At 38.0% G+C, this 24,691-nt stretch overlaps 1 protein-coding gene across 2 annotated transcripts; it reads left to right on the top strand.

Moving 5' to 3' along the window:
- The first annotated feature begins 1,234 nt into the window (after positions 1 to 1,234).
- On the top strand, positions 1,235 to 24,619 carry LOC135444010 (mediator of RNA polymerase II transcription subunit 1-like). Of its 2 annotated transcripts, XM_064705044.1 has the most exons (17): positions 1,235 to 1,344; positions 8,506 to 8,609; positions 9,775 to 9,859; positions 10,209 to 10,263; positions 10,766 to 10,898; positions 11,914 to 11,942; positions 15,571 to 15,642; positions 15,735 to 15,809; positions 16,968 to 17,038; positions 17,414 to 17,479; positions 17,886 to 17,994; positions 18,695 to 18,819; positions 19,163 to 19,275; positions 20,975 to 21,170; positions 21,481 to 21,576; positions 22,018 to 22,126; positions 23,189 to 24,619. In XM_064705044.1, the coding sequence occupies exons 1-17, from the start codon at positions 1,320 to 1,322 to the stop codon at positions 23,454 to 23,456; spliced, it is 1,731 nt and encodes a 576-aa protein (XP_064561114.1). In that variant the 5' UTR covers positions 1,235 to 1,319; the 3' UTR covers positions 23,457 to 24,619. The 2 variants fall into 2 exon arrangements, with proteins under 2 accessions (XP_064561114.1, XP_064561115.1); XM_064705045.1 differs by lacking the exons at positions 1,235 to 1,344; positions 10,766 to 10,898 and having other exon boundaries at positions 8,508 to 8,609.
- The last annotated feature ends 72 nt before the right edge of the window (positions 24,620 to 24,691 follow it).

The raw sequence follows: 24,691 nt of genomic DNA on the forward strand, positions 1-24,691 counted from the left end.
AAACTATGCATAATTTAACACTGTAATTTTATCTTAGATTTCTGTTGACTTGAATAAATGAACCACATTCTTTCTAAAACCATCTTATCATGCATAAAACATCCATTCTTCCTTCAAGTGCTCAATAAATCTTCCAGGGTGAAAGAGACTTAATTTTTCAAAGGGACAAAAGAGTAAATGAACAAAACCACTTACTGGTTCTTGAGGGCACCCTCCTATTTCAGCCCAGAATTGATTACCCTGGCATCTGCTGGGTCTGTGGGTGTATGAGCCTTTGTGTTGTGAAGTATTGCTGAACTGAAATCAATACATGGAGGTAGGATTTCCTGGTATTATGGTTAATTTCTTCTCTTTTAGAGAGAAGAAATTCAAATTTATTAGACAACATTTTTTACCAGTGTGTAAAGATGCATAAAATGTATTTGTGAATTAATGGAGTTTCTAAGTAGCAGGCCAGTTGAAAAGAAATCACCTAGCCCAAATGCACATGTATTCTGAGCAGAATCACCCCTCCCAATAAAAGGAAAGTGCTAGAAGCTTTTATCCACCTTCAGTTTGCATTAGCTGTGGGAAAACATAAGTAACAATGAGTGAAGAATATGTTAAACAATTACTTGACTAGTTATTAACATACTCATACTCCTCAAGTTTGTAACTTTGTGTGCTTTTCTGTGCTGTTGTGTAAGGAACAGTCAGCTTCTAAGGACATACTGCTCTTGAGGTATACAACTGGCATGCGTAAGGACAGATTTGGGATGTGGCTCCCACTTTACACAACTGAGTGATGGCTGCCTTGAGGCAGTGGTGCATCTGCTGTTGGGGGGTGTCAGATCTCCCTTTCTCTCTGAAAACTAGCAGGAAAATCTGATATGACAAAGTTTATTTTGGTGCCTGCTGTTAGGCAGTACAACTCCAGGTCTTAAGTGACAGACTGCTGGATTGGAATTCATATAATCCTAGTTCTGCTCTGTGCTGGTTTTGGCTGGGGTAGAGTTGGTTTGCTTTGCAGTAGATAGTGTGGGGCTATGCTTGGGATTTTTGCTGGAAACACTGTTGATAACACTGGGATGTTTGAGTTACTGCTGAGCAGTGCTTATGCAGCCTCAAGGCCTTTTCTCACACTGCCTCACCAGGGAGGAGACCGGGGGCATGCTAGAAGCTGGGAGGGGACACAGCTGGGACAGCTGGCCACAATTGTCCAAAGAGATGTGCAATATGACCCATACCTTATAGTGTCATGCTCAGCCATAAAAAGTGGGAGAAGAAGAAGGAAGAGTGGGGATATTTGGAGTGATGGCATTTCTCTTCCCAAGTAACACATGGTGGAGCTCTGCTGTTCTGGAGGTGGCTGAACCCCTGCCTGCCCATGGGAAGTGGTGAATTAATTCCTTGTTTTCCTTCGCTCGCAGCGCGTGGCTCTTGCTTTCCCTATTAAACTGTCTTTATCTCAGCCCTGGAGCCTTCTCACCTTCTGGTTCTCTCTGCCATCCCCCCACCCTACTGCAGGGGAGTGAGCGAGGGGCTGCAAGATACTTACTTGCCAGCTGGGGTTAAACTACAGCGTACCCTCACAGTGCCGCTAATTAGCTCTGATCTTGGCCAGTCCCTCCATTTCCCATCCCAGCTTTCATCTGTCTTTTACAATTACAGGTCAAGCTCTGAAAATTATACAAAATTTTCAGAAAGGCACAACCTTTCTTTATGCTTTTTTCAGCATATACAGCCTGGGGAATGTTTTTGTGATGTGCGCAGATAAATAAATATGTAATGCAGTACAGATTCTGAATGCAACAAATCAACACACACAGAGGCTTTGTGGACATTTTGTGGACATTTGTTCCTTGACCAGTGCAAGGACATAATCTATCAGCTTTCCAGAAGCTTCACATCATCTGTGGCTGACTCCAAACTTGTCACATGTGTATCCCTACACTTGTAAACAAATATATACACCCTAAAAAAACCATAGTGGTATGACTGTAATAAGATTTTGGGCAATAAGATTCTTGTATTTCCTTAGCTCTATTATCTGTCCAAATGACAATATTCTCAGTACTCAATCTGAGCTAGTCATGGTTCTTAACACTTACAGCTTCCTTAACAATTTCAAAAGGTTCATCCCCTAATACATCATCTCTATAGAGAAAGTGAGGTTAAGTGACTTGAATAACAAGGAATTAATGAGTAATGATGAGTTTGCAGTCATTCATCTTGTCATTCAACAGAGCTAAGACAAATTATATCATTCTAGTAGGTGACTAGGAATCTGGAAATCTGAGAGTTGAGGGTTACAGCAAAGTTGGTTCATAATACATAAGAATGGACTAAACATTTTTAAGAAGGTAATTAAGGAATTAGCAAGTGTCTAAAAATATAAAAGCATTAAAATGTATAATTGAATGTGTATTGCATGTTTTTATAACAAGCCTTCATAGTTAGTTTCAGTTTTAAAACGTAAGATATGAAAAACAGTGTCACAATATAGAATGATGTAAAATGTGTACTTTATATGGAGTTCCTGTCTCCATGGCACCACTGTAATATCTTCAATTGGCATTTGTTGGGATTGAGCTCCTTTATGGTATTGCCTTTCCTGAAAAATGAGTCCTTCCCACATGCTATTTTATTGAAATCAGTATTTGCCACTGAGCACTGTTTCTTTTTTAGTCTGCATGTTATATAATCCATATCCTTGTGTACATTCAATCAGAACCCTTAAGCTGAACAATCATCTCCAAACTAATATTGGTTTAAAATAGCTTAAAGTAGACCTAAACTCATCTCACTTTTCTGTTATTAAAATAACACAAAATTTTGTATATTTTTCAGATTTTGCTGTTTTCTATATAATTATTTAGTATTTTCCTTCCTATGTATTTTCTGCTATTCATATCCTTTTTCTATTAATTCTGGTTTTCATACTTTATATGGCTTCATACTTATATCATGTTTCTTTTCATGCCTTTTTCTGGTGATTTTCTAGTCCCTTTCTTTCATTGCTAGTTTCCTTCTTTCTTCTGTGTGCTACAGGATGTGCTAGAATAGAGTCAGGTAAATTGCAGTCTGGTTTCTAGTTCTGTGGCCAGGGTTTCAGGAGTCACTTCCTCTCCCCATCTCTCTGCATCCCAGTATGGAAAAACAAGATAATAAGCTGGCTCCTGTGTGGTTAGCTTTGAGGCATACTGGCGGAAGGCTCCTTTAAGTAGAATTATTGTCTTTCTGTACTACACCTCTTCTCTACCTCAGTGATCTCCCCAGTGCTCATCACTATTTTCAGCTCCTCAACTAATTCTTAGCTCCCACTTCTCCTTCCCTCCTCCTCCATCATCATCTTCTACCAGTAGCCTTTTCAATGTAGACCTTCAGCATAGTATGGGTATTACTAATTTTGCCATTTTGTGCAGATTATGTGCCAGCTACATTCATTTTATCTCTCTCTTCAGGGGGAGCTGTGGCAGCTCTCAAGTGATTAGTTCCATTGATTTAATGCTGACTGATGTCAGTAAAGAACATGAATGATGGTGCAACACCTGATTTTAGTTATAAAAATGATCACAAACAAGACTCTTGAGAATATAAGAGATATAGAAAAAGCAAAAATGTTCATTTATGAATTGCAATCATGGTGTCCTATGAAACCTTGAAAAGAGCAAATGCACACATGTGAAGGCAGCCCTCACATGTTCTTTCATGAGGTTATTTAAATTGTGGTTACATGGATCTAGGGCCATTGGAAAAAGATTTATACAATAACTACTTGGAGATTATAGTGCTAATGTCAAGTACAAATCAAATGTTAGCCATATCTTGACTATGAGGAAAAGATATGCCCTGTCTGTGTCAGTATGTTTCTATATCCACAGTAATTTGCTATGAACCTATTTATCTGATGTTTGTCTATACAGCTTTGAAGAATTTTAATCACTTTCAGTGAAGAAGCAGGAAACAGTCAAATCCTGCCAATGTTAAGTGTCTCAGACTAAGTGCCAGAAGTGCTATTCAGTGTTGTCAAGTAAAACTGGCTCAGTCTATATGGCTGTAGTGAAATAAAATGCAGCCACTAACATTCTGATGTTACTCTCAGGAGCTAAATATTCACACTGTGTAACTGAGGAGAGGATGTAGAGACTGAATGAAAGATGGCAAAGCATACTGTAGTTTTTATGGGTTGTAAAGCCATAAACTATAGACCATATCAGACTAAACTATAGGTCATAAAAGCTAAGCAACACTTCAATCCTGCCTTAGATGGAAGAGCACCTAGGATAGATAAAGGAATTGTTTGAATGCTCATCATTTTTTGTAAACACTGATTCATGTTCCCGTTACATGCCTGTTTTATAGCTGTCACTGCTGATCACTCTAAAATCCCATGGCACTTTGTGAAAGAACACAGTTTTAGCTCTGACCTCATAATTACAGCAACATCTCTTACACATCATGTAGTTCTAACTGCAACCAGTGGTTTTCACTGAGTACCCAAGGCCCCAATTCTGTATTTAGACTTACTGTGGGCTGTTACGTAGCTGCTGTTTGCTCTGGTCAGCAGTTCAGCTGAGGGCTTCTGGAAAGATGCAATTCCAATAAAGTGCTGGATGCAGGCCCATGAAGATATATTGCTGGTGATTTATTTTGATTTTATGCTTTAAATGAAAAAGAATCAAGACTGGATATAGGAATAATAGAAAAAAAGCAACTCCCAGTGTGCCAAAAGAAACTAGAAACAAAAACCCCACCAATAATGCACTGATTATGGAATACTGGAGTATTTTCTGAAATGATGTCACTAAAATGCATCCATTATATAAAAAGTAAGCCAAAGTTGCTTATGTTTTATAATAAATCTAGAGTATCTTCACTGAAAAAAATAATTTATTTAATGCAAGGATATGAATGAGCAATATGTTGGTTCTTTCTCAGAAAAATTAACATTCAGTGAAATGGAAAAATTATCAGAAATGTTAGAACTATGAAATTACAAAATGCCATTTTCATATGAATCACAATGTGCCCAGGCCATGCATTGTGAAGCATATTACAGAATCAGGAATTTAGCAAGATGCAGACAACCATGACAAAAATCAACCAAGTAGTAATAATAATTAATTTCTCAAAAGGTACCTGAAGAAGCATACCTGTTTTACTCTTTAAAAGGGAATAAGATAACCTGCAATTATTTGAGAGCAAAAGAGGATTTAATCTGGGGAAAACTTATTAAGTAACTGTGCACATGAAAGATTCTTCCAGCAGCAGTTTTTGATGAACGGTCAGAGAGAGTAATCCGGGGCAGGTGGGCATGTAGGATTCATGCAGTAATTCCAATTATTTTCTATACTCATGATAATGCGTGTCCAGTTGTTGGTTGTTTTTTTTTTTTATTTCAGAAACTGACCCAGTTAAATGTTTGTGTATTTAATATGCCCGAGAAGCTATAATTAGACCATTTTTAATTATTCATCACTCTTAACTCTTCTCTCGAGTGCAGTAATTCAATACAACAGTTCTGAATACTGGAACAGCACCTTGTTGTGAGGAACTTTCTGACAATACTTAAGCTTCTGTTTCTCATATGTGATTTTTTCCAGTCCTGCAATTTTATGTGAGGACTAATAATTGTCTTGGAATATTTGTCTTGTTATGAAAATTTGGCACTGTTTCTATCCTGGAAAAATGGTACAAATTCGTTTACCTAAATACATACATTTGAGCACAATGGAAATGGCTTTTTTTGTTTAAAAGTTAAAGTGTATTTTAGGCTTATCGGCCATACTGTACTGTGACTAACTAAACTTGAAGTCCTCTGTTTATTTGCAGAGCAGCTATTATGCAGATCACGTAAGCTGTGGCATGTTTCCTTCTGTTATTTTCGAAGTGTTCTCTTCAAGATAATCAGCAAATAATTTACTTTTCTGCTTATTCAGGACATGATCAAACCACTGGAGTTAGTATCAAGGTCACAGAGACTCCAAAGAGCTCTGGACAAACATTTATGAAAAATGCCACAAAAGTATTAAGCAGTACCAAGCTGTGGTATGTCATATTTGCATATACCCATTCCTGTGATCTGGACTGAGGCAACCTACATGTTCTTGCTCAGCAGAAAACATTTCAATAGGTTGTTCAAACAAACCTAAGCTAAAATGACTCCCTAGAAATGCTGAAAATATGTTTTTAAATTCATGCACCAATTAACAGGTAAAGCTCATTATTATAGCTATGATGATACCTGTGTTGACTGCTAATGTCAGGTTAAAAAGTAAATTAGTATTTAAGACCATACACCAAATGAATAATTTTACAGAAGTGTGATTTACCGCAAGTGTGGAATTACATTATCAATTTACTTCATCACATTTCACCTCCTTTGTAAAAGCTGAAGTGCAAATATATTTAACTCACTCAGCTGCATTGACTTTCTCTAATTAGTATGCTTGACACCTGTCTGGAGACAAATACCACTTTTTGACATATACTTCTCCTGGAATTCCTAGGCCCATGCTTAGTTTTTTTCTGTAATCTTATTGAGGCCAATGAACTATGTAGTTTCTACTCAGGTTCCTACATTCAAGTCAAAAATACTCTATTTTATGTGGTATGAGACGATTTCCAGTACTGCAGCATGACGGATAATAGCTGGAAGCAGGTTTGCTGTAAGGTATCCTGAAACAGTGCCACCCAGGGGTTATGTACGAGATATGCTCTTCTTGCTGTAGACCTGGACATTCCCAAGTAACCACATTTCGAGCTAGTGCCTGTTCAAAGGTCCAGGGTTAACCCTTGAACCTCACACCACCATTGTGCACTGATTCCTATGCACAAGCAGACTGCAACCTGGAATGGCCACAAAATATACACATTTTTGTAGAAATGCAATGAAAACATTGTATTTGTACATTGTAAAGCAAGCCAAACTCCCCCTTTTGGAGTGCTTTCCTGTTTTGCTGAGTGATTTTTACTATCATACCTCCCCCTGCTTTTGTCCCCCAGTTAAATTCAGCCTCTGAGAATACTACACCTTCTGAAAAGATGGAGATAGACATTATGCTGTAGATGTGGAAGAACATGGCTAAAAGGGTACCTCTTGTAAAAAGTAGCAGAGGTGATGTTGCTGTGCTTATCAAGCCCCAAATTCAAACACAAATCCCTGGGGACCAGTTTTTTGAAGGAGCAAGACTTTTGCCTTGCACAGCAGCTATGGGTGCTGTGTTGCAGCTGCTACAAATAGAAGCCTTGGTTTCTTGCAGTGTGAGTGGAGATACAGGGTGGGTTGCAGCCCTTCTTTCAGCATGAAGGCATGGGCGAGTGGGGGCATGTTCCCAGCAAGTGTGCTTGCAAGAGCTGGTTGGGGTCCACTCTCCCTCTTCCTCCAGCTGGCTGAAGTGGCCTGATTTATAGGGAACTGTGGTTGCTGCTCTGTCATCCTCTCTGAAGGAGGAAGAAGCTGCCAGTCCCTTCTCACTATCCCTCCTTGGTGTATGCAAAAGGCCATCCCTCTCCATCTGTCTTTCCCCCTGTAGTGCCTCTGGCTCAAAGGGGCCAGATCTCTGCAGCTGTTGTGCCCACTAAGTCAAAGAAGCCCTTGGTAATATTTCTTCTGGTTCTGGGGCAGAGCGAAGTGGGTGGCATCTTGCAGGACTCAGTTTCTTCTTATTAATAACTTTGGAGTCTTCCTGCCTGTCTCAGACTGATGTATTAGGAAATTCACTCCTGTTTCTCTCCGGATGGAGGTAAAGCTGGATTCTGGATTCTGGATTCTAGATTCTGTGTTAGGCCAGAAAAAATATTTATAGGGAGATAGATGATGGACTGAATATATTCCTTCTCCCAGCCCCATTCTCATTCCTTGCCATCCCCAAAAACAAACAAACAAAAAAGTTTCACCACTTCATTGAGATTATCCTCTGTAAAAGTGCAGGATAATTTGGGTTGGAAGGGACCCTTAAAGACCATCTACTCCAACCCTCCTGCAATAAGCAGGGACATCTTCAACTAGATCAGGTTGTTCAAAGCCCTGTCCAACCTGACCCTGAATGTTTGCAGGGAGGGGGCACGCACCACTTCTTTGAGCAACTTGTTCCAATGTCTTAACACCCTCATCATAAAAAATTGTCTCCAATTTTTTATCTCTAATTAAAGTGAGCTTTAATGAGCTCTAGGTGGGTGTATCTGGAAATCTCAAGTCTGTGGCAAAGCCTTGGTATTTATAAAGAATATACATCAGAAATTGTGCATAGGTAAAGAAAGCCTAATGGTTTAACAAACTGAAGATTTGGCTGCATATCTGTATTTAATATTGAGAATACTTGCTATACAAATCTCTCTCTGCTCTTTTTCTGTCAAAGTCTTACACAAATTAGATGTTTGTATGTGCAAAATTCAAGTAAAACATTTTTTTTATTCCTTCTTTGAAGCATACCATCTATGATCTTAGCAAGGTTTTACATTTGTCCTCCTCCAGCATTTCTGGTTGCCATTATATTTAGAACATTTTGGCATGTTTTTCAGGTGTTGTAAAAGCTATTTCTACAAATGCTTTAATGGAACAGTTGCGTTTAAAATACCAACAAAGGCCATGGACTGAAACTCTGAGACTTGTTTATTTTTGCATGGTAAGGATCACAGATTAGGTGAGAGAAGGATATGTGGTATAAGAGTATGTTTCCAAGGTAGTTAAAAAATTGCTTGACTTTCAAAAACAAGGAAAACCAACCAACCAAAAAACCCCATGCAATCCAAAACCAACCAAAAGATAATCCCCAGAAAAACCTGGTGCCTCGTATAGCCTGGCTACCCATTTTTCTTAGGACAATGGGTTATAAAGTTTCCTGTCTGATTTTAACACTTTAGGGGGTTGTTTATTGCAATGTTTTAACTTGTTTTAACATTGTTTTAACATTGTTTTAACTATTCAGGAGTTAGTATTGATTGTCTACCAGTTGAGGTTACATTCACTATCATTACCATATTCATAGTATGTAAAGAGAATTTATTGCCTATAGGACTAGGAGGAAATACTGTATTTTAGAAACTGGTCTGATATCTGCTATCTAGACTTTCTGCTGCTGTAATATACCATTCCATGCTTCCTGCCCTTCCAGTAGCTGATTTAAGAATGATTGTTGTAAAGAGCAGATTAGCACAACTGCTGTGAGCTCAGTATAAAAATTCCCATTTGTTTCCACACTTTTTTTTATTAATGCTTAACTCAAGCCTTACTCTGAAAACAATGTCCTGAATTTGAACAAAGTGAAAACTCTTCAGCAGTGAGTGTTCTTTGTAAATTGAAATGTGGAATTTGAGAAGTTTTCAGGCAAGAGCTTGAAGACTACCTGGGAGAGTTTGCTTGCCACTGAAGTGAATGGCTTCACAAGCTGAAACTTGTATTCTAATCTAACCAAGTACTTCTGTGGCACTTACTGATCTCTTCTATTCACTCAGGCAGATTTTTTCTAAAATAAAAACACAAGTATTTTCTTAGTTTATCTCTAGCTCCACAATGCAATTAGCTGACAGATCTAGTGATCAGCTCAAAAGACAGGGGAATGGAAAGCCATTCCTTGCTCCAAGGCATCTGGTATGTAATTACTGCACAATAATACCTTGACAAATCCATTCAGTGCAGCCATTTCAGAGATAGCTCCAATCGTAGGTAACTTCTGTGTTTGACAAAAACAAATAATCAGAGGTTTGTTGTATGGGGCATCTGTGTGCTCTGTCTCTTAGCTAGTAATTTAAGGAATCTTTCTTTGTCTCTTGTTTTCACAAATGTGCTAGGATAACGCACTGCGAAAGCCCATCAGTAAAGCTCCAGATGGTCTGTTGCTTTCATGCATGGAGAAGATACAGAAGACACTAAATGGTAATGAGCTGTTGGATAACTCAAAGTACATTTTTAAAAATATTGTATGGAATCTACCAATCCTTCTCTACTGATGTTCTTCACAAAGAGGTCAAAAGTACAAACACAGAGGTGGATAAGAGACAAGAGACTTGCAACTCATCTTTGGGCTAAGCCTTCAGGCTATAGTAATCTTAAAGCCTGAGAATATTTGCTACACAGCACAGAATTTATTGGTCATTAGTTGTCATTAATAACAAGTCATTCAAGAGGTACTGTTTTCCTCTTACCTGTTCTTTAAAACAAGAAAATACTGGTTCTACTCCTTGATCATTGCAGTTTGATTAAATTGCCTTTCTGGTTTTTGCAGCTCAATCCATGTTTTCTGTGATGAACGTGTTGGAACGTTTATCCAGACAAAAAGGGTAAGTTTGTTTATGAATAAATGCAAATGAGCAGGCATGGCCTCAAGTCCAGAGAGGAATACTTATCCAGACAAAAAGGGTAAGTTTGTTTATGAATAAATGCAAATGAGCAGGCATGGCCTCAAGTCCAGAGAGGAATACTATCTGGATGGCTTGTCAACAATGTTATTTTTTAGCTCAGTGTTCTAAAGGAGTGTATTTGCCTATTTTGATTACCTCTTTGTGGAGAAGGTTTTTGGGTAAAGAGAGGGTATAAATGCCTACATCCCAAAGCTACAGACCAAGGTTAATAGTTTTGAGCTGACCAACATGATAATGCAAAGAGCAGAGCACAAATACATGCCTGGTTGGATAGTTTTCAGAAGCTGAGCCAAGGAAGAGTTATTTTTGAAGCATCCCTGGTGTCTCTTCCCATGACCAAGTGAACTATACTTATTTCCTTTTTTAAGTGACAGAATTTTTATATATACAAGCTTTTTTTTTTTTTTCTCATCCTTCTCAGACTTACTGTTCATGTTAGCCCCAGTGGGACAACCTGCTACATAACATCAATGATGTTTTATGTAGAAATTCAGCTGGAGGAGGATGGAGATGTGATGGATGTAAAGTTGGCTCACTTTGAAGAAGCTCCTGTGGTAAAATTTATTTTCTCTGTCTCTCATGACCCTGTAGTCTCCCACCTGGCTTCCAGCTGTCATGTCAGAAAGGTTTTGACTTCCTTTTGGTCTTGTCACACATGCAAGCCTGTTCATGACACTAGCTACCTCTTTAGGCATCTGAATCTCTCACCTAAACTTACAACTCAGTTACAGAAACTAAATACTCTAGTGCTAAGTATTATAGTAAAAGTCAGCTGACAGACTCACCTTCCAAGAATTTTGTGGTATCATGCATAAATATTTTTATTTTCATGCTTTGATGTAACCAGTATACAGTAAATAACAGGGGCTTAAAATATTTTCCTATTCTGCCTTCTTTAGGAGTATATGTATTTCCACTAGTGGGGATGTTTTTCTAGCAAAATTTCTATTAAATCATTCACAGAATATCACCCTGAAGTTCACATATCATGTTCTGCAGTTGTTACAGAATTACAGACAGCCCTTCAGGTCCAAGATATAACAACAAGCTGTTGTGGGGGAGTTGGGGGACATAAACTCTGTTTTTTGTCACTAAGTATCCAAATGATTACATTATTACAGTTATTACTTTGGAGTTAATTTTTGTCCATTATTTTTAGTTTAAGTCAGCCCTGAAATTTCAGTTTGTTCATTTAACCTGCACAGGTCTGTTGATCAGTGAGTGCTGGACAATATCATTAGAATGAAAATGCACATTCAGAGAATTCTAGCACAACCAATAAAAGAAAAACTGGCCAAGATGCATTTTTTTCTGAAAGAGTTATCAACAAAATATTTCTGTTAATTTTATCCTCTTTCACAGAGCCTTTGTTCTTCCAACTATTATAGTAATATTTTTTTAACTATTGCACTGTTAGTCTTGATTTTGAGTGTTGGGGATATTTTTTATGCTAACCATACAGCTACTTAAAAGTAATGGGCATCAAGCTTATAATTACTAATGAAGTGCTTATAGAAGATGTGACACAAATTGCAAGAAATATGAAACTCCTGTCTCTTATTCCTGTAGGTTTGTGATGATTTGGTCCAGCTTCTAAGGTAAAGAATCACATATAGGGTTTCATGTTGAATGGAAAGGAATTCCTCATGTTAGAACCATTCCAGGGTAAAAACTGAAGAGGGAAAAAAAAAAAAAAGGAAAAAGGAAAGAGGATCAGGGTACAATAACATAACAATCCAGAAGACAATAGAACTGACACTGTTTTGGATTACATTTTTTGTGGGAAGTTGGTTCCAATCCTCCATAATGGAAGATGGTTGTCTTTGTAACTATTATTATCTGCTTTGAATTTGTAAATTCAAGGCTAAAACTGCAGCAAATATAATTTTGTAAAGATACTCCAGGCATTATTTATTTCTCAAGTCATTCCATCAAATGCATCTGCTTCAATGGAGCAAGGGTAAAGAGTAATCCCCAAGGTGTTGGCTCTAGCTGCCAGTCAAACACAGCTTTGGAATACTGGCCTCTGTCTTGATTTTAAGAATTATAGAGCTACTTGGACTCACAGTTTTGGTAATGGACTGATGATGACAATTCAGAACTGGCAGATTTACACATACAAACTAGGCATTACTTTTCCTCTCCTCCTTCCATCAAATACTAAATAGCCCTCGTATTGTCCTTATGCAAATACTTTAACTGCATGTCCTTCAGGCTTCTCTCAAAGCAATGAAAGCAAGGTGGTACCACATGGCCTGAGTTTCTTTGCAAATACACAGGGGGAGATGTGACCCTAAATTTCTCATGTAGCATTAGGGCACTATATATATATATATTTATTATTACCATGTTTTAATAGTTGCTGTTCCAGGTCAGGCCACCACTTTAAAAGTCCATTTTACAGGTTCTTCAGTGAATATGATCAAGGTTACAGATTTTAATAATAACGAGTATATTTAGGAAATTGGATTCTTAAATCCTGTGGCCGAATAGTAGATAGGGAAGGTAAAAAGAGAAAGAATAATCATTCACCTTTAGTGTTTGTCACAGTTTGACACTGGCGCAATGCCAGTGCCCCCATGAAAATACATTCTCCCTGGTGTCTACTGTGATATGTGACCAGGAATAGAGCAAAGCAGGCTCCAACTTAGGAGTAAAGAAGAGAAAACTTTATTGACCTATAACTATATGTAAAAAGAAACACACAGAAAGGATGAAAACCTTCCAAAAGCATTCCTCCTCCCCCCACCAAATTCCCAATACATCCATCCCTCAGATCATCAACTCTCAGTCCATCACCACCCTTTAGATAATCAATTCTCAGTTCATCAAGAAGTGAGGAGTCCCTCTTGTGCCATAGGCTTCCCCTGGAAGCACAGTTGAGACCTCTTGTTGAGACCTCTTGTGTTTCCTGTCACACGTGGCACCACCTGGAGATCATTTGCCATGATGACATCTTCCTTCCATGTCCAGTGCTCTCACCACTGCACATGGACCAGAGCTGCTTCTAGGGTTCCCCTTTTAAGGGTGCTTTGCCCAGTTCCAAAAAAAGCACAGTCTCTCACTTTTGGGACACCTGTTCCTCCCAAATTCACCACCTGGGGCCAAGGGGTCTCGAACACAGAGATCTTCTTCTTCCCTGAAGACGGAGGGCACCACCACCCTCCTCACCCATTGTCTCTGTTCACGCACTCCTTCACATAACATCACTGCACTCTCTTGGCTCCAAGCCATTGCCTCCCCCTAAATGCAGTCTCTGTGTCACAGGAAAAATGGTTCTGTCCATGGCTATACAAGAAAAGTCCAGCCAAAGGCCACTCCATCATCTCCTGCCACCTGGAATTCTTCTCTACTTCTCTCGTGGCCCATTTCCTCTTATCTCTATCTCTCTTCTCATTCAGCTCCAGGAGGATTAGCATTTGTAAGGTTTCCATCATCCAAGAAAAGGGTTAAAAATCTCAGGCTCTGCCTGTCCAGAACTCCCATGGCTGCCCTGCTGGGCACCTTCTTGCCACACCCCCCCTTCTCCTTCTTGGCTGGCCGTGTTACCAAATTTCAAGGTGGCACAAGAACAGACACCAGCTCTCTCTCTCTCCTGGTGGGTGGGCGGCTGCCCGATGCCTCTCGGTGCTCCTCCACTCTTCCAGCCTCAGGGCCCTGGCTCACCTTACCCCTCACCCGGCCGCACGGCTTCCTCTCCCCCACCCAGCCCGCAGCCAGGCAGCGGAGCTATGACCTCTTTCATGGATGGAACCTGTCATGGTTTGATGCTGCTGCAATGTCAGTGCTTCTATGAGAGAAAAAGTTTTCCTGGGAGTTCCCTGCTTTTAACCCCTGTGTTCTCAGAGGCGTATCCATGTCCTCAGTGGCCACATCAGGTGCCAGTATTCAAATCTGAGCATCTATTGGTTTGACCACAGCATCCCACTCACTTCCTCTCAAACCAGGAAAGTGTTTAATCTTTTGTATTACTCATCATCAGTTTTTTCAGCCCCCTTTTTTCCTCAGAAATGAAGTTATATTAGCTCTATGAGTGTAAACAGCTATGACTTAAAACTTGAACTTATATTTTCCTAGGCTTTTGACTTCCAGTGATGTTAATGCCAGCAGTCTGGCTCTTGATCACTGGTATATAGTTACCATTGGTACTGTGGGTGCTGCTTTTCTGCCTTCCTGGCTTTGTTAAGATTTGTTACAAAGCACAGGTATCCCTTCTACACCTCTTGGTGTAGTATGTTATTTGGTTGTAAGGCAGTTTGTTATATGTGTAATGTTTCCCATCAGTCTCAAAGTAACTATAAAATTAAGATTTTAAGAACCAGCCAGCTAATGCATAGGCTAGTACTGTGTCTGTTTCTGTACCACACATGCCTGCTTCCCTCCTTTTTCCCTGCTTCCACACTAGTCCAGCTGGAAAGAGACAGAGAAGAGCTGAGTGACTTGTTTAGGTTCCAGGTTTGAAAGAGTTTGTCCCAGTGTAAAAGTTCAGGGAGGCCTATTTTGTCTCTGCCGATCCACACTACTGCCACATCTGCATAGGAAAGATGGGTCACATCTTCCACACTGCAGTCACACAGCTGTCTGTGTGACTGCACACCGAAGTCTAGTAAGGCTTATAAAATTCACATAAAATCTACTTAAGCACAGGTGGGTGAGTCTGAACACTGCTCCACGCTGCCTCACCACGTTGGAATCCACAGCAGTTCTGGGGTTTGAGCAGTCTGAACCATTCATTTACAAACCAAGACACTTGCCCCCTTTTTTTTTTTCCTTTTTTTTTGATTGATGTATCTATCAGTTATATTTAAGGTCTGTCTCTCTCACATGGTGCTGTGAATTGCAGCATTAATACAATTTTGATATTTTAAGATCAATGTATGCATGCAAGGTCTTAGGGAGGTAGTACTACATGATTAGCTTTATTGGAATATCAGGAAAAATGTTTTGCAGCTGATAAGCTGTCATATTTGTGTTTCATGTACAATTATTGCTTTCAGTAGTGCCTACTTCAGTGCCAGTTTCAGCTATAATTACAGTGCTTGCAACAAAATCAAAGATTCACATTTTCTGGTATCTTCTAAGAAAATTTAAATCAGTACTGCTGCTTGATCTGATAAGGAGGGGGCCACTGTCACTCTGAAATGGTGCCTTTTCTATTAAGTTGTGTATAAAAGAGTTATGTTCTATCTCATTTACTAGTGATAGTCATTATTTCATTTTTTTTAGGATGAAGAACTATGATGCCTTTGGCAAAATTCTAGAAGACCTGTCAAATATGTATCAAATTCCAGGAAACAGGTTGCAGTTATTTTTTACTCAAAAACTTTTGAAATTCATAGCCTAACTTTCGTTTACTTACAAAAGTAATAAATTGTCTTTTTCTCTCCCAGCGAAATGAAAGCTAAGGGATATCTTGCTTTGCAGGCCCTTGAAAAAGACCTTTATTCAATGTCACTTCTTGACAGGTAACTTACAGTCTATGTCTTTGTCCCTTTGCCTCTACCCACACCCCTTCATTTCACTAAAAAACAAGTTAACTGATCTAATTATAAAGCAGGATGTGGAAGGCTAATGAGTTTTCTCTCGCTGGGAAGCCCGAAGCCTTTGTCAACCCCAGACAAGCAAACTAGTTAATCTGTTGAACTCCTGTGCTTAATCTCAGGGACTTCCTGGGAAACTGGTTGGTTACAAAGCTTGAGGGTGTATGCACATGACCAACCACTGGGAGCAAACAGTGTGCCTGAAAGTCAGCAGTCGTGTTTAGATCTCCCTGTGACAGAAGTAAAATAGACTTCTTGGGGCTCTGCTGTTTGGGTATCTTATTTTGTCCTCAGGTTTTAGAACAGGAGGAGTGGATGCCAGCTTTTCTCCTTCCTTTTCTCATTTGTTCTTTCATAGAGTAGGATTACAGATAGATAGGGAACAGTTTCCTAAACCTTCTGGTAATTGTACAAGGATTTTCATTGTTTTCAATAAATAAGAGTTGAGGGCAGTGCTTTCCTTCTGGATTTTTGATATATCTTCTCTGATACCTTGCCTATTAAGTTACATACACACATACCTTGGCAAGTATGGCCTCCTGTAACTTGAAACACCCTCTTAGATTATTTTTGCAGTTTTCCCTTATGAAGCATAATAACACTATGAACTAATGTACTATATCCCCACTGGTCACAGATATCTCAGTAAATATTATTTATTTATAAACAGTTAAACAGATTATTTGTCCCATCTCTGCAGAGTTAGTACACAGCTATGTAAATGTATGGCTGTATATATTTAGCTATGTGAACACACTTGAAGTCAGAGAGTGGTTCTGTCCAAGTTAGTTAACCAGGCTGTTTCTTCATTCTTTGCTCAACCAAAGAATTAGTTTGACCCCCTTTATTTCTGGTAAATAGCGCACCAAAGTGCAACATGAAAGAGCTCAGATACAGGGAAAGGGGAAGCCCAAGTCCCAGAAGTAATGCATGTGTGGAGTTGTGGTCTTTTGAAAGCTGGGCATACAATCTACTTCCAAGAAAACATTGTCTTCTTTTGATTAAGGATACAAATTAGAAATTACATTAGCCTAGCTAGCACTGTAATGCAGGAAACACTAATTAAGGTGTGTTTTGAAATAGAACACAGGATCTAAACAGAGTTACTGAAGTACTTCATGGAAAAGTAGGACACCTGGTGCCAAGAACTGGAGGTGATTTTTTTCCTTTTTTTCCCCTTTTTTTCCTCCCCATTTTCTTTTTCTCCCCCCTCGCTTTTTTTTCCCCTCTTTTCCCATTTCTGAATTTAAAGAATTGTAATCAAAGCACACTACTGAGTTGATCTTTGTGTACAGGAAAGATCCTCTACTATTAATAAAATCTGCTGTAGGGATTTACTGTGCCTGTATTCTCAGATAACATACAGATGTACAGAACATATATTGAACAGATATTGTAAGTAGAGATGTAGTCTTAGAAGGAATCCCCTCTGCCCATCTACAGTGTTGGTTTTTTCACCTTTATGGCAAGGCACCCAATGTATTTCCTCTACTGACCTGTGTAGTAACCATTATTTTTTTATTCCTCAGGAACCCCAATGAACATTGAATTTTACATTTCTCCCTATCAAGTTTTGGAAGCAGAACTAAATAATGGTAAAGCTATTTCAGCTATTCTGCTGTTTCTGCAGAAATAGCTAACAAGAGTTTTTCAATACTACTTGTTTCATTAAGCAAAGTTAATTAATGAAAGCTCAGAATTAAAATTTAAAATTCTAGTTTAGTAGAACAATTTATGTGATGCATTTAAGCCCTGATGGACTTAATGTCCATCAGGAAATTACTTTCCATGTCTTGGTTGTTGATTCAGCTAATGCTGCTATCATCTTTGGGCAACTTTGGCCTTTTGGGTGTGGTCAATGTAGGCTTCTCTTCACTGCCCACACCACTGTGGTTGTCAGTTTGACTTGACCTTCCAAGTCCTTACCATTGTGTATTTTGTATGCATAGGATAAATATACACTAAATTAAGGAAAATAATGCCATTCTCTTTATCCCTAAGGTTCCCAGGTATGTGGAACAAAAACAGTTGTAACTGTTGAAGGCACAGATACACTGCACAAACTGCCTCTTTCTCCATTAATTATAGATCCTCAAGCTGGAGAGGACAGGTGAGGCTCTGGACACTTGTCAATACAGCAATGGATTTACACATCCCTGGCACTGACTTCCACATAACTTATATTTAGCCTCTGCTGAAACAGAAGTTCTGTTTTATTTATGGCTTTGTGCTCCACAGCTACACCATCTATAATCTGTGGCTTTTATGGTTTTCCCAAATGGACTTTGAAGGTATTGTGTTCATATTTAACTGTGTCAGTTGCATTGAACTATGAATTTATTCATAGATTTGAGGCCAGAAAGAGACACTGGAATAGTATTACTGAACTTCCTAGTATTCAACAAGCAAGTCCTTCATAGATTCATAGTAAAGAAAGCATATGCTGAAAGATATTACACCTAAAAGACACATAATAGTTTGTCATCCCAATATGGGTACTGACACCTCATCTCTCTCTGCCTCAGTGCTGTCTGGAGGGGAAGTCTGAAGTAACTTTTTGAACTAAAATACTTTAAAATAATTTGTAAAAAACACCACTCAGTTTTTGTGTCTCACTTTTCCTTTCTGTCAGTTTTCACATTAACCATGTTTTAAACTAATAAAGTTGCATTTATAAAGCAAAACACTTCTCAAATTAGAAAATGTATGGAACATAATAAACTGCTAGGGCCTAACAGTGGCCTTGCATTTAGAGTCCTTGTTATGGCAATTTCTGTAAATAACCTTTCATTCTGACAATTTTTTCCTAGCAACCCTGCTTTTTTGCAACTGACTGATGAACTCAGCATGGATTTGCCAGCTCATTTTGTTCTGAAGTTTCATCAGCCTGTTCCAATGTCTTCATCCAGTATTGAAAAGATACAGAAGCTCACAGGCATGTTATAATTGCTTTTTAAGACTAAGTACTTCCGTGACTATGCATTGCTTGTTTGCTTTTTGCTTCCCCATGTTAAAGTTGCAAGAAGAAGTTGCTTCTTGGGCAGAACATGTTCTGTTCTACCAGTCCAAGTGTAACAATCATTGCAAAACACAAAAATTCTAAGAAAGATGTGACAAAGGCAAAGTTAAACACTGTACCTCAAATTCCCAATAGCAAAAATTGGGAATAAGAAAGCAAATCAGTATTTTTGTCTTTTCAAAATATTTGGTTTAGTTTTTAATAGTAGCTTTCATAACCTACTGTCTTAACCTAATTACAAATAATGACCTGGTTTCAGGAATTCAGATTTCTGGCTTGAAGCTAGCTCCACTGTATGAGCTAATTGTTCAGTCTACTCTTAAAGAAAAATGCAGTGAAGACTTGTCTACAAATAAATCTTGTTTCTTTGTGGTAAGTATAGTGTGCATCTGATACACACTGTGCTGTTGTGCAAGATATATATACTGAATTACCATTTCCCCATAAGCAAGCAATGTAGGTTTCCCAGAATCCCAACAAAAGTGCTCTTTAGGAAATAGCTCAATTTACGAAGCAGTATTAGAGCCTTTCATGTAAGTGAGCTTCTCATCCTCATTAATAAAACACTGTGTGCTTGGCTGCTGAAGTCACACTAATTTGTCTGTGTGTAACCCAAATATTTACTCTTCTAAAAATTGCTCAGAACTTTATCATTAATGCCTTAAAAAGAAGGGAACTTGTTGACTGGTGTGAGGAGCAAGTCCCAAGAAGGTACTTACCTAGATTTTTGAAAATCTTTATCATTCTGCATGTCACACTGTTTTAACAAAAGGGGTTTCTTAATTAGATAACAGTGGGACTATTGATTCCTCTTAAAGGGACTAGCAGGAAGAAAAATATAAAGTGTTACAACAGTGAAGCCAACTGCTATCTAGAGACAAGGTTGTTTGAAGAAAGCTTTCCTTTCCATAACTGCATTATTGAAATACAGTTGCTTAGGCTGCATTGGATGTAAAGTTTCAGAACAGAAAGTTGTGGCTAAGATGCTTTCTGCCAGATTTATGTACAGGGCAACAACACAACAAGCTTCAAAGATCTACTTTTTTATTTGCTAGGAAACATTAATTTTGCAACTCATGGCAGCAGAAGAAGAGGGTACTTTTTTTCTGTTCTACTAGCAGTGTTTGTAGAGCTCATAGTCTGCTTAGTTCTTGGACCTTGAGGTGGTGGTACAGAAGGTAGCAGTAAATTTGCACCATGTTAAAATATTGTTTGGTATAGCTCTTCTCTTCTGTACGATGGAATTAATCTTTCAGTTCTATTAGATGCACATGAAAGGCACTGTAACTTTTCAACAATTCCCTAAAATATTTGTACTTGGTGGGAGGTTTTACTTCTGAGTTTTAAGATTTTATATTTAGAATTACTAAATTGCATTCTAACTGTGAAATGGGTGTAGGGAAAATATGTTTGATCCATGAACACACAAGGAAAAGCTCTTCAGCCTTTGTTAATGTAGGTCCTCCTCATTAACTGCCCTGCCCTGTTCTTAAGGGGACATTCCATTTGGCATCCTGAAGTAGGTAATACCATACTCAATTTCTAATTTTGTCATAGAATCACTCTTAACATGGACAGGTGGTAAATTTTTCTTACTATTTCCTCCTCATCTTCAAGTGAATCATTCAGGAGATATTCCAGCCAAACATATCTCTCCAAAGAAAAAGTAGTAGTGATGAAGGTTGGAACAACATCTGATGTCCAGAAGAGATAGCAAAACTGCTGTCCTGTTTGTGCAACTGTCAAGCAGCATTACTGATATTATTATTTTGTCCACTAACATTTTTATAGCCTATAGGGCTCTGAAAAGTATTTGGAAGAACTGATGACACTTGAACTCCTGACCACTTGGCTCTGGGTATATTTGCCTAATTTGGATGTGTTTAGGAGGGAGAGTGGATCTCATTTAGCTTCCACTAAGGATTCTACTAGAAATGCATAGGTACCATGGACATGCTAGAAATGTATCTTTCAAAAATATTTTTGTTGTAGATTGTACAATTGCCTGATAACATCAAGCTTTACTTTCTTGTTTTCAGTCCTTGAAACATCACCATTATTTGTTGCTTAGTCTCTTCCAGATCATCCAAAGCACTGTTACTTCATAAACAAGGGCTCAGAAAAATCAGTTTTAGCAGGAGCCTTGGTCAGTAAAATCCCATTTAGCCATCCAAAGTGTGTGCCTGGTGTAATAGAGATTCTTCGACATCAAGTGGCATATAACACTCTTATTAGCAGCTGTGTCTCTGAGAAGCATATAAATGAAGGTAAATTGTGTGGCTGGAAGTGATGGCACAGTATTAGAGACAAACTAGTTTCTAAATTGGGTGTTGACAGATTTTACTACCCCTTCCCAAAACTGTCATTACTTGTCAAGAACAGCAAATGATAAAAAATTCTTAACACTGTATTGATTTTTAAAAAAATTCTATGCTCATTTTATGTACATAAATGAAGTTGTCAAGTCATGAAAAATTAGACTATTGTATCAGTATTTTTAAAATTCTGGCATGTAATTCAGCCAAAAAGAACCCAGCTTCAATGGTGGATATCACTAAACAGTATTTTTATTTTTAGATGATTCAGAACTGCTTTACTTTGAAGTGGTACCACACAAGAACACCAGCTTTTCTGTCTTTTTCCTTCATCCTGTGAAAGAGAATTTAGCCTGTGGTATGTGTGGAATAATTGCTACTGTCCTCTTTACTGAGCTGACAGGGGACTTGGTTCTACCTAGGCTCTTGCACTACATTTCTCAGTTACAAACAGTCTAAGGGCCACTCAACTCCGTTCAGCCCAGGAAAAACACCAAGTGCATGCACTTGTGTATAAACTGCTTACTCGAAGGTGTTTTGTACTCAGAATAATACAGAAAGTAAATGCAAATATTAAGGTCCTGTTTTGTCTTGGCCAGCATTTAATTAATAAATTGTAATTTCCACTATTTCCGATTTAAGTATATTAAGGAAAAGCAAGTCATGCAAATATATTGCTGCAAACCTCTTTCCACTGTCTTCAGTCTTACCATCTCTTCAAGCATCAAAATTAAAGGATGTTTTTTGATGTTTGTAAGTATTTCAAACCAAAGATTTTTCTTGTTCTGTTACTCCTTAGTGGTAATTGATGTTATAAGCTCTAGAGAAGTCCAATGTCACCTTCATTTAAATCCTCAAGATCCAACTCTAAATTCTACTGATGACTTTGTAGCAAGAGCTGTGAAACGGTAAGTTTTTTTATTTCCTAACAGATGTCCATCAAATGGAAATATCATGTGCATTCATAATGCCATGAACTCAGCAACTGGAAAACTTCACTTTAGTGTAATACAATGATGGGAATAAGTTATTTCAGTGTCTTAATTATCTCTTTCAAAAATTTTAAACATTAACAGTGATGAAGCATTTCTAGTAGAAAGCATGTGGAAGCAAGGAAAGACTATTGAGTAAAGAGTTCAACTTTTTATGAAGATGCTTTTCTGAAGACTAGCTGATAACAGTCTCATGACTAGTGTAACTTAAAATAGCATGGAAAGGTCTTTTTACACATCTTCCTAACAGCAATCAGTGCTTCTCTTCAGAAAGTGAGTTGTATTTGGCATGTCTACAACACTGACTCTGGCTTGTTTTCTGAACAAATTCCAAAAGAGTGAGTTGTTGTGATACATGAACATAGGCTAGACAAACTGATTCAGAACAGTCTAAGAGCACTAAGTGATTTGGCATAAGCTAGTATACATCTATTATCTGTTTGATGACAACAAAACCAATGCAGGTTGGATTTTGAACCTGAATCTAAACAAGGTACTATTTTTGGAACCAGGTTAAGAGTGGGAAAAAAACTCCTCCAGTATAGACGGTGTTTTAGAAAAGATACCTTCTGTACCTGTGTTACACAAAACATGAAGGTTACAATTACAAAACTCAAGAAGAATTAATATATTTCAAAATTCTTAGTTTTGGTTTTCACTAGAAGTACCCTTATGACTTTTTTTGTTGACCAGATTGACCAGACTGAAAGACCTCCCACTATTTCAGTCAAACCTTCTGTGCACACCTAACTTCAAAGACTCAGCACTAAATTTCAGTGTGTCAACATATATTTCTGGTACAGCATATGTAGTTTGTATTGTGGTTACAAAGTAACACCAGGTTGTAGAAGACAAAACCAGAAAGGAGTTAACGCTGGTTTTCATTCAGGTGTCAGCCACAGTTTAAAAAACAGAAGTACTTTAAAGAGCATTGTATGATGTCTGTAGTAGTGACTAATGTGTCATTTCGTTCTTCAGTTGCATGTCAGTCCCAGTTGTCATGAGAGCTGTTTTCAGGAATGCTGCCAAGGTGAAAGCTGACAGTGAAACACAAGATACGGACACAGAACAACCTGGACCACAACTGGAGCAAACTACAGATTCTGACAGTCTCAAAGAAAGCCTTTCTGGTGCTGGTCAGCAAGACTGGGCAGTGAAAGATAAGCCAAATGATACAGAGACTACAGAAGAAAATCTCTCTACAGCCAAACTGGAAATTCTGGGTGATAACATAGAAAAAAAGTAACCCCTCGCTATACACTGAAACCTTGTGGAGGAAAGTAATTCCATAGCTAGTACAGAAGCTGATGTAACAGACAAAAACCTGATGGTTTTATAAGCAAAAATGAAGCCTACTTAGTAATTTGCGAATGGTATCTCCTCTTTGCAGACTTTTAAATATGGGAAAGTAATTCCCTCGAATCTGCATTTTAAAACATCCAAATCTGTAAAGTCTAAAACTGTTCTATTAACCTTTATTTTGTCTTGTTACTGAAAAACTAAAAAATCGTAGTGGTAAACAAGATTCCCTCTAACACTGTCTTTTTTATTGTTAGAGGGTAAGGTATTACTTTATTCTTGGTCAAGAGATGTGTTCCTGACAAAGTTCCAGCCTCAATGCTGATCCCAATACAAAACTTTTTTGCTTATTTATGCATTTTTTGCAAACAAATACATTAATGTTCATTGGTTTAATTTACCTAATTCTCTTCATTAATTAGTATTCTACTCCCTATTAGTTATTTATTTCTTTCTCTTCATGCTAATCTGGTCCACATCCTTTAATTCCTTCTTTTATCTTTTTCTCCAACTTTCCAGGCCTTAATCTCCTCCATATCTTCTGGTTACTCTAATGTCCTTGAAGGGCCATAAATTTAAGATCCCAGATGCCCAATCTTCAAATTCCTTTGCTTTGTTCATTGAAGACAGTCAGGCTTAGTTTTAACAAACTCAAGGTTTCAGTGATTTAATGATCAAAGTAGGTCTGTGAAGAAACTTAATTGGTGTTGGCTAAAAGTGGACACTGCTTACAATTAGTTAAAACAACTAATTAAAAATTAGTTAGGAAAATTATATATATATTCCAACACTGTCTGCACCATTTTCTACCAAATATGGAAAAAATCTGTGTTTTACATGATACAGTCTATAACACAATGCAGGCATTTGAAGAAAAGTAATGTTTATCACTGTCAATATTATGCTAAATAAATTGAAAAAAGTTACTTGAATGATTTTTGTATATACACAATTAATGCAGACATCCCTCTTTGTCCACTATTTCATAAATGCATTCAATCTAAGACTCTGAACTGCAGTTCTGCTTACCCCTGAAGGAGAAGTGGTACAGAAAGCAAACCAAAATTATAGTCTGTCAACTCTGACAGGGTAATGGAGTCTTTAGTAAGAATGTTGTATAAACTCAGGCTCTGAAAAACAAGGAATTTTTGCCTTTAAGTATGAAATGGCTTTGTGTGTTTT

This window comes from Zonotrichia leucophrys, chromosome 2 (assembly GCF_028769735.1).
Source record: "Zonotrichia leucophrys gambelii isolate GWCS_2022_RI chromosome 2, RI_Zleu_2.0, whole genome shotgun sequence".
Taxonomy (NCBI): Eukaryota; Metazoa; Chordata; class Aves; order Passeriformes; family Passerellidae; genus Zonotrichia; species Zonotrichia leucophrys.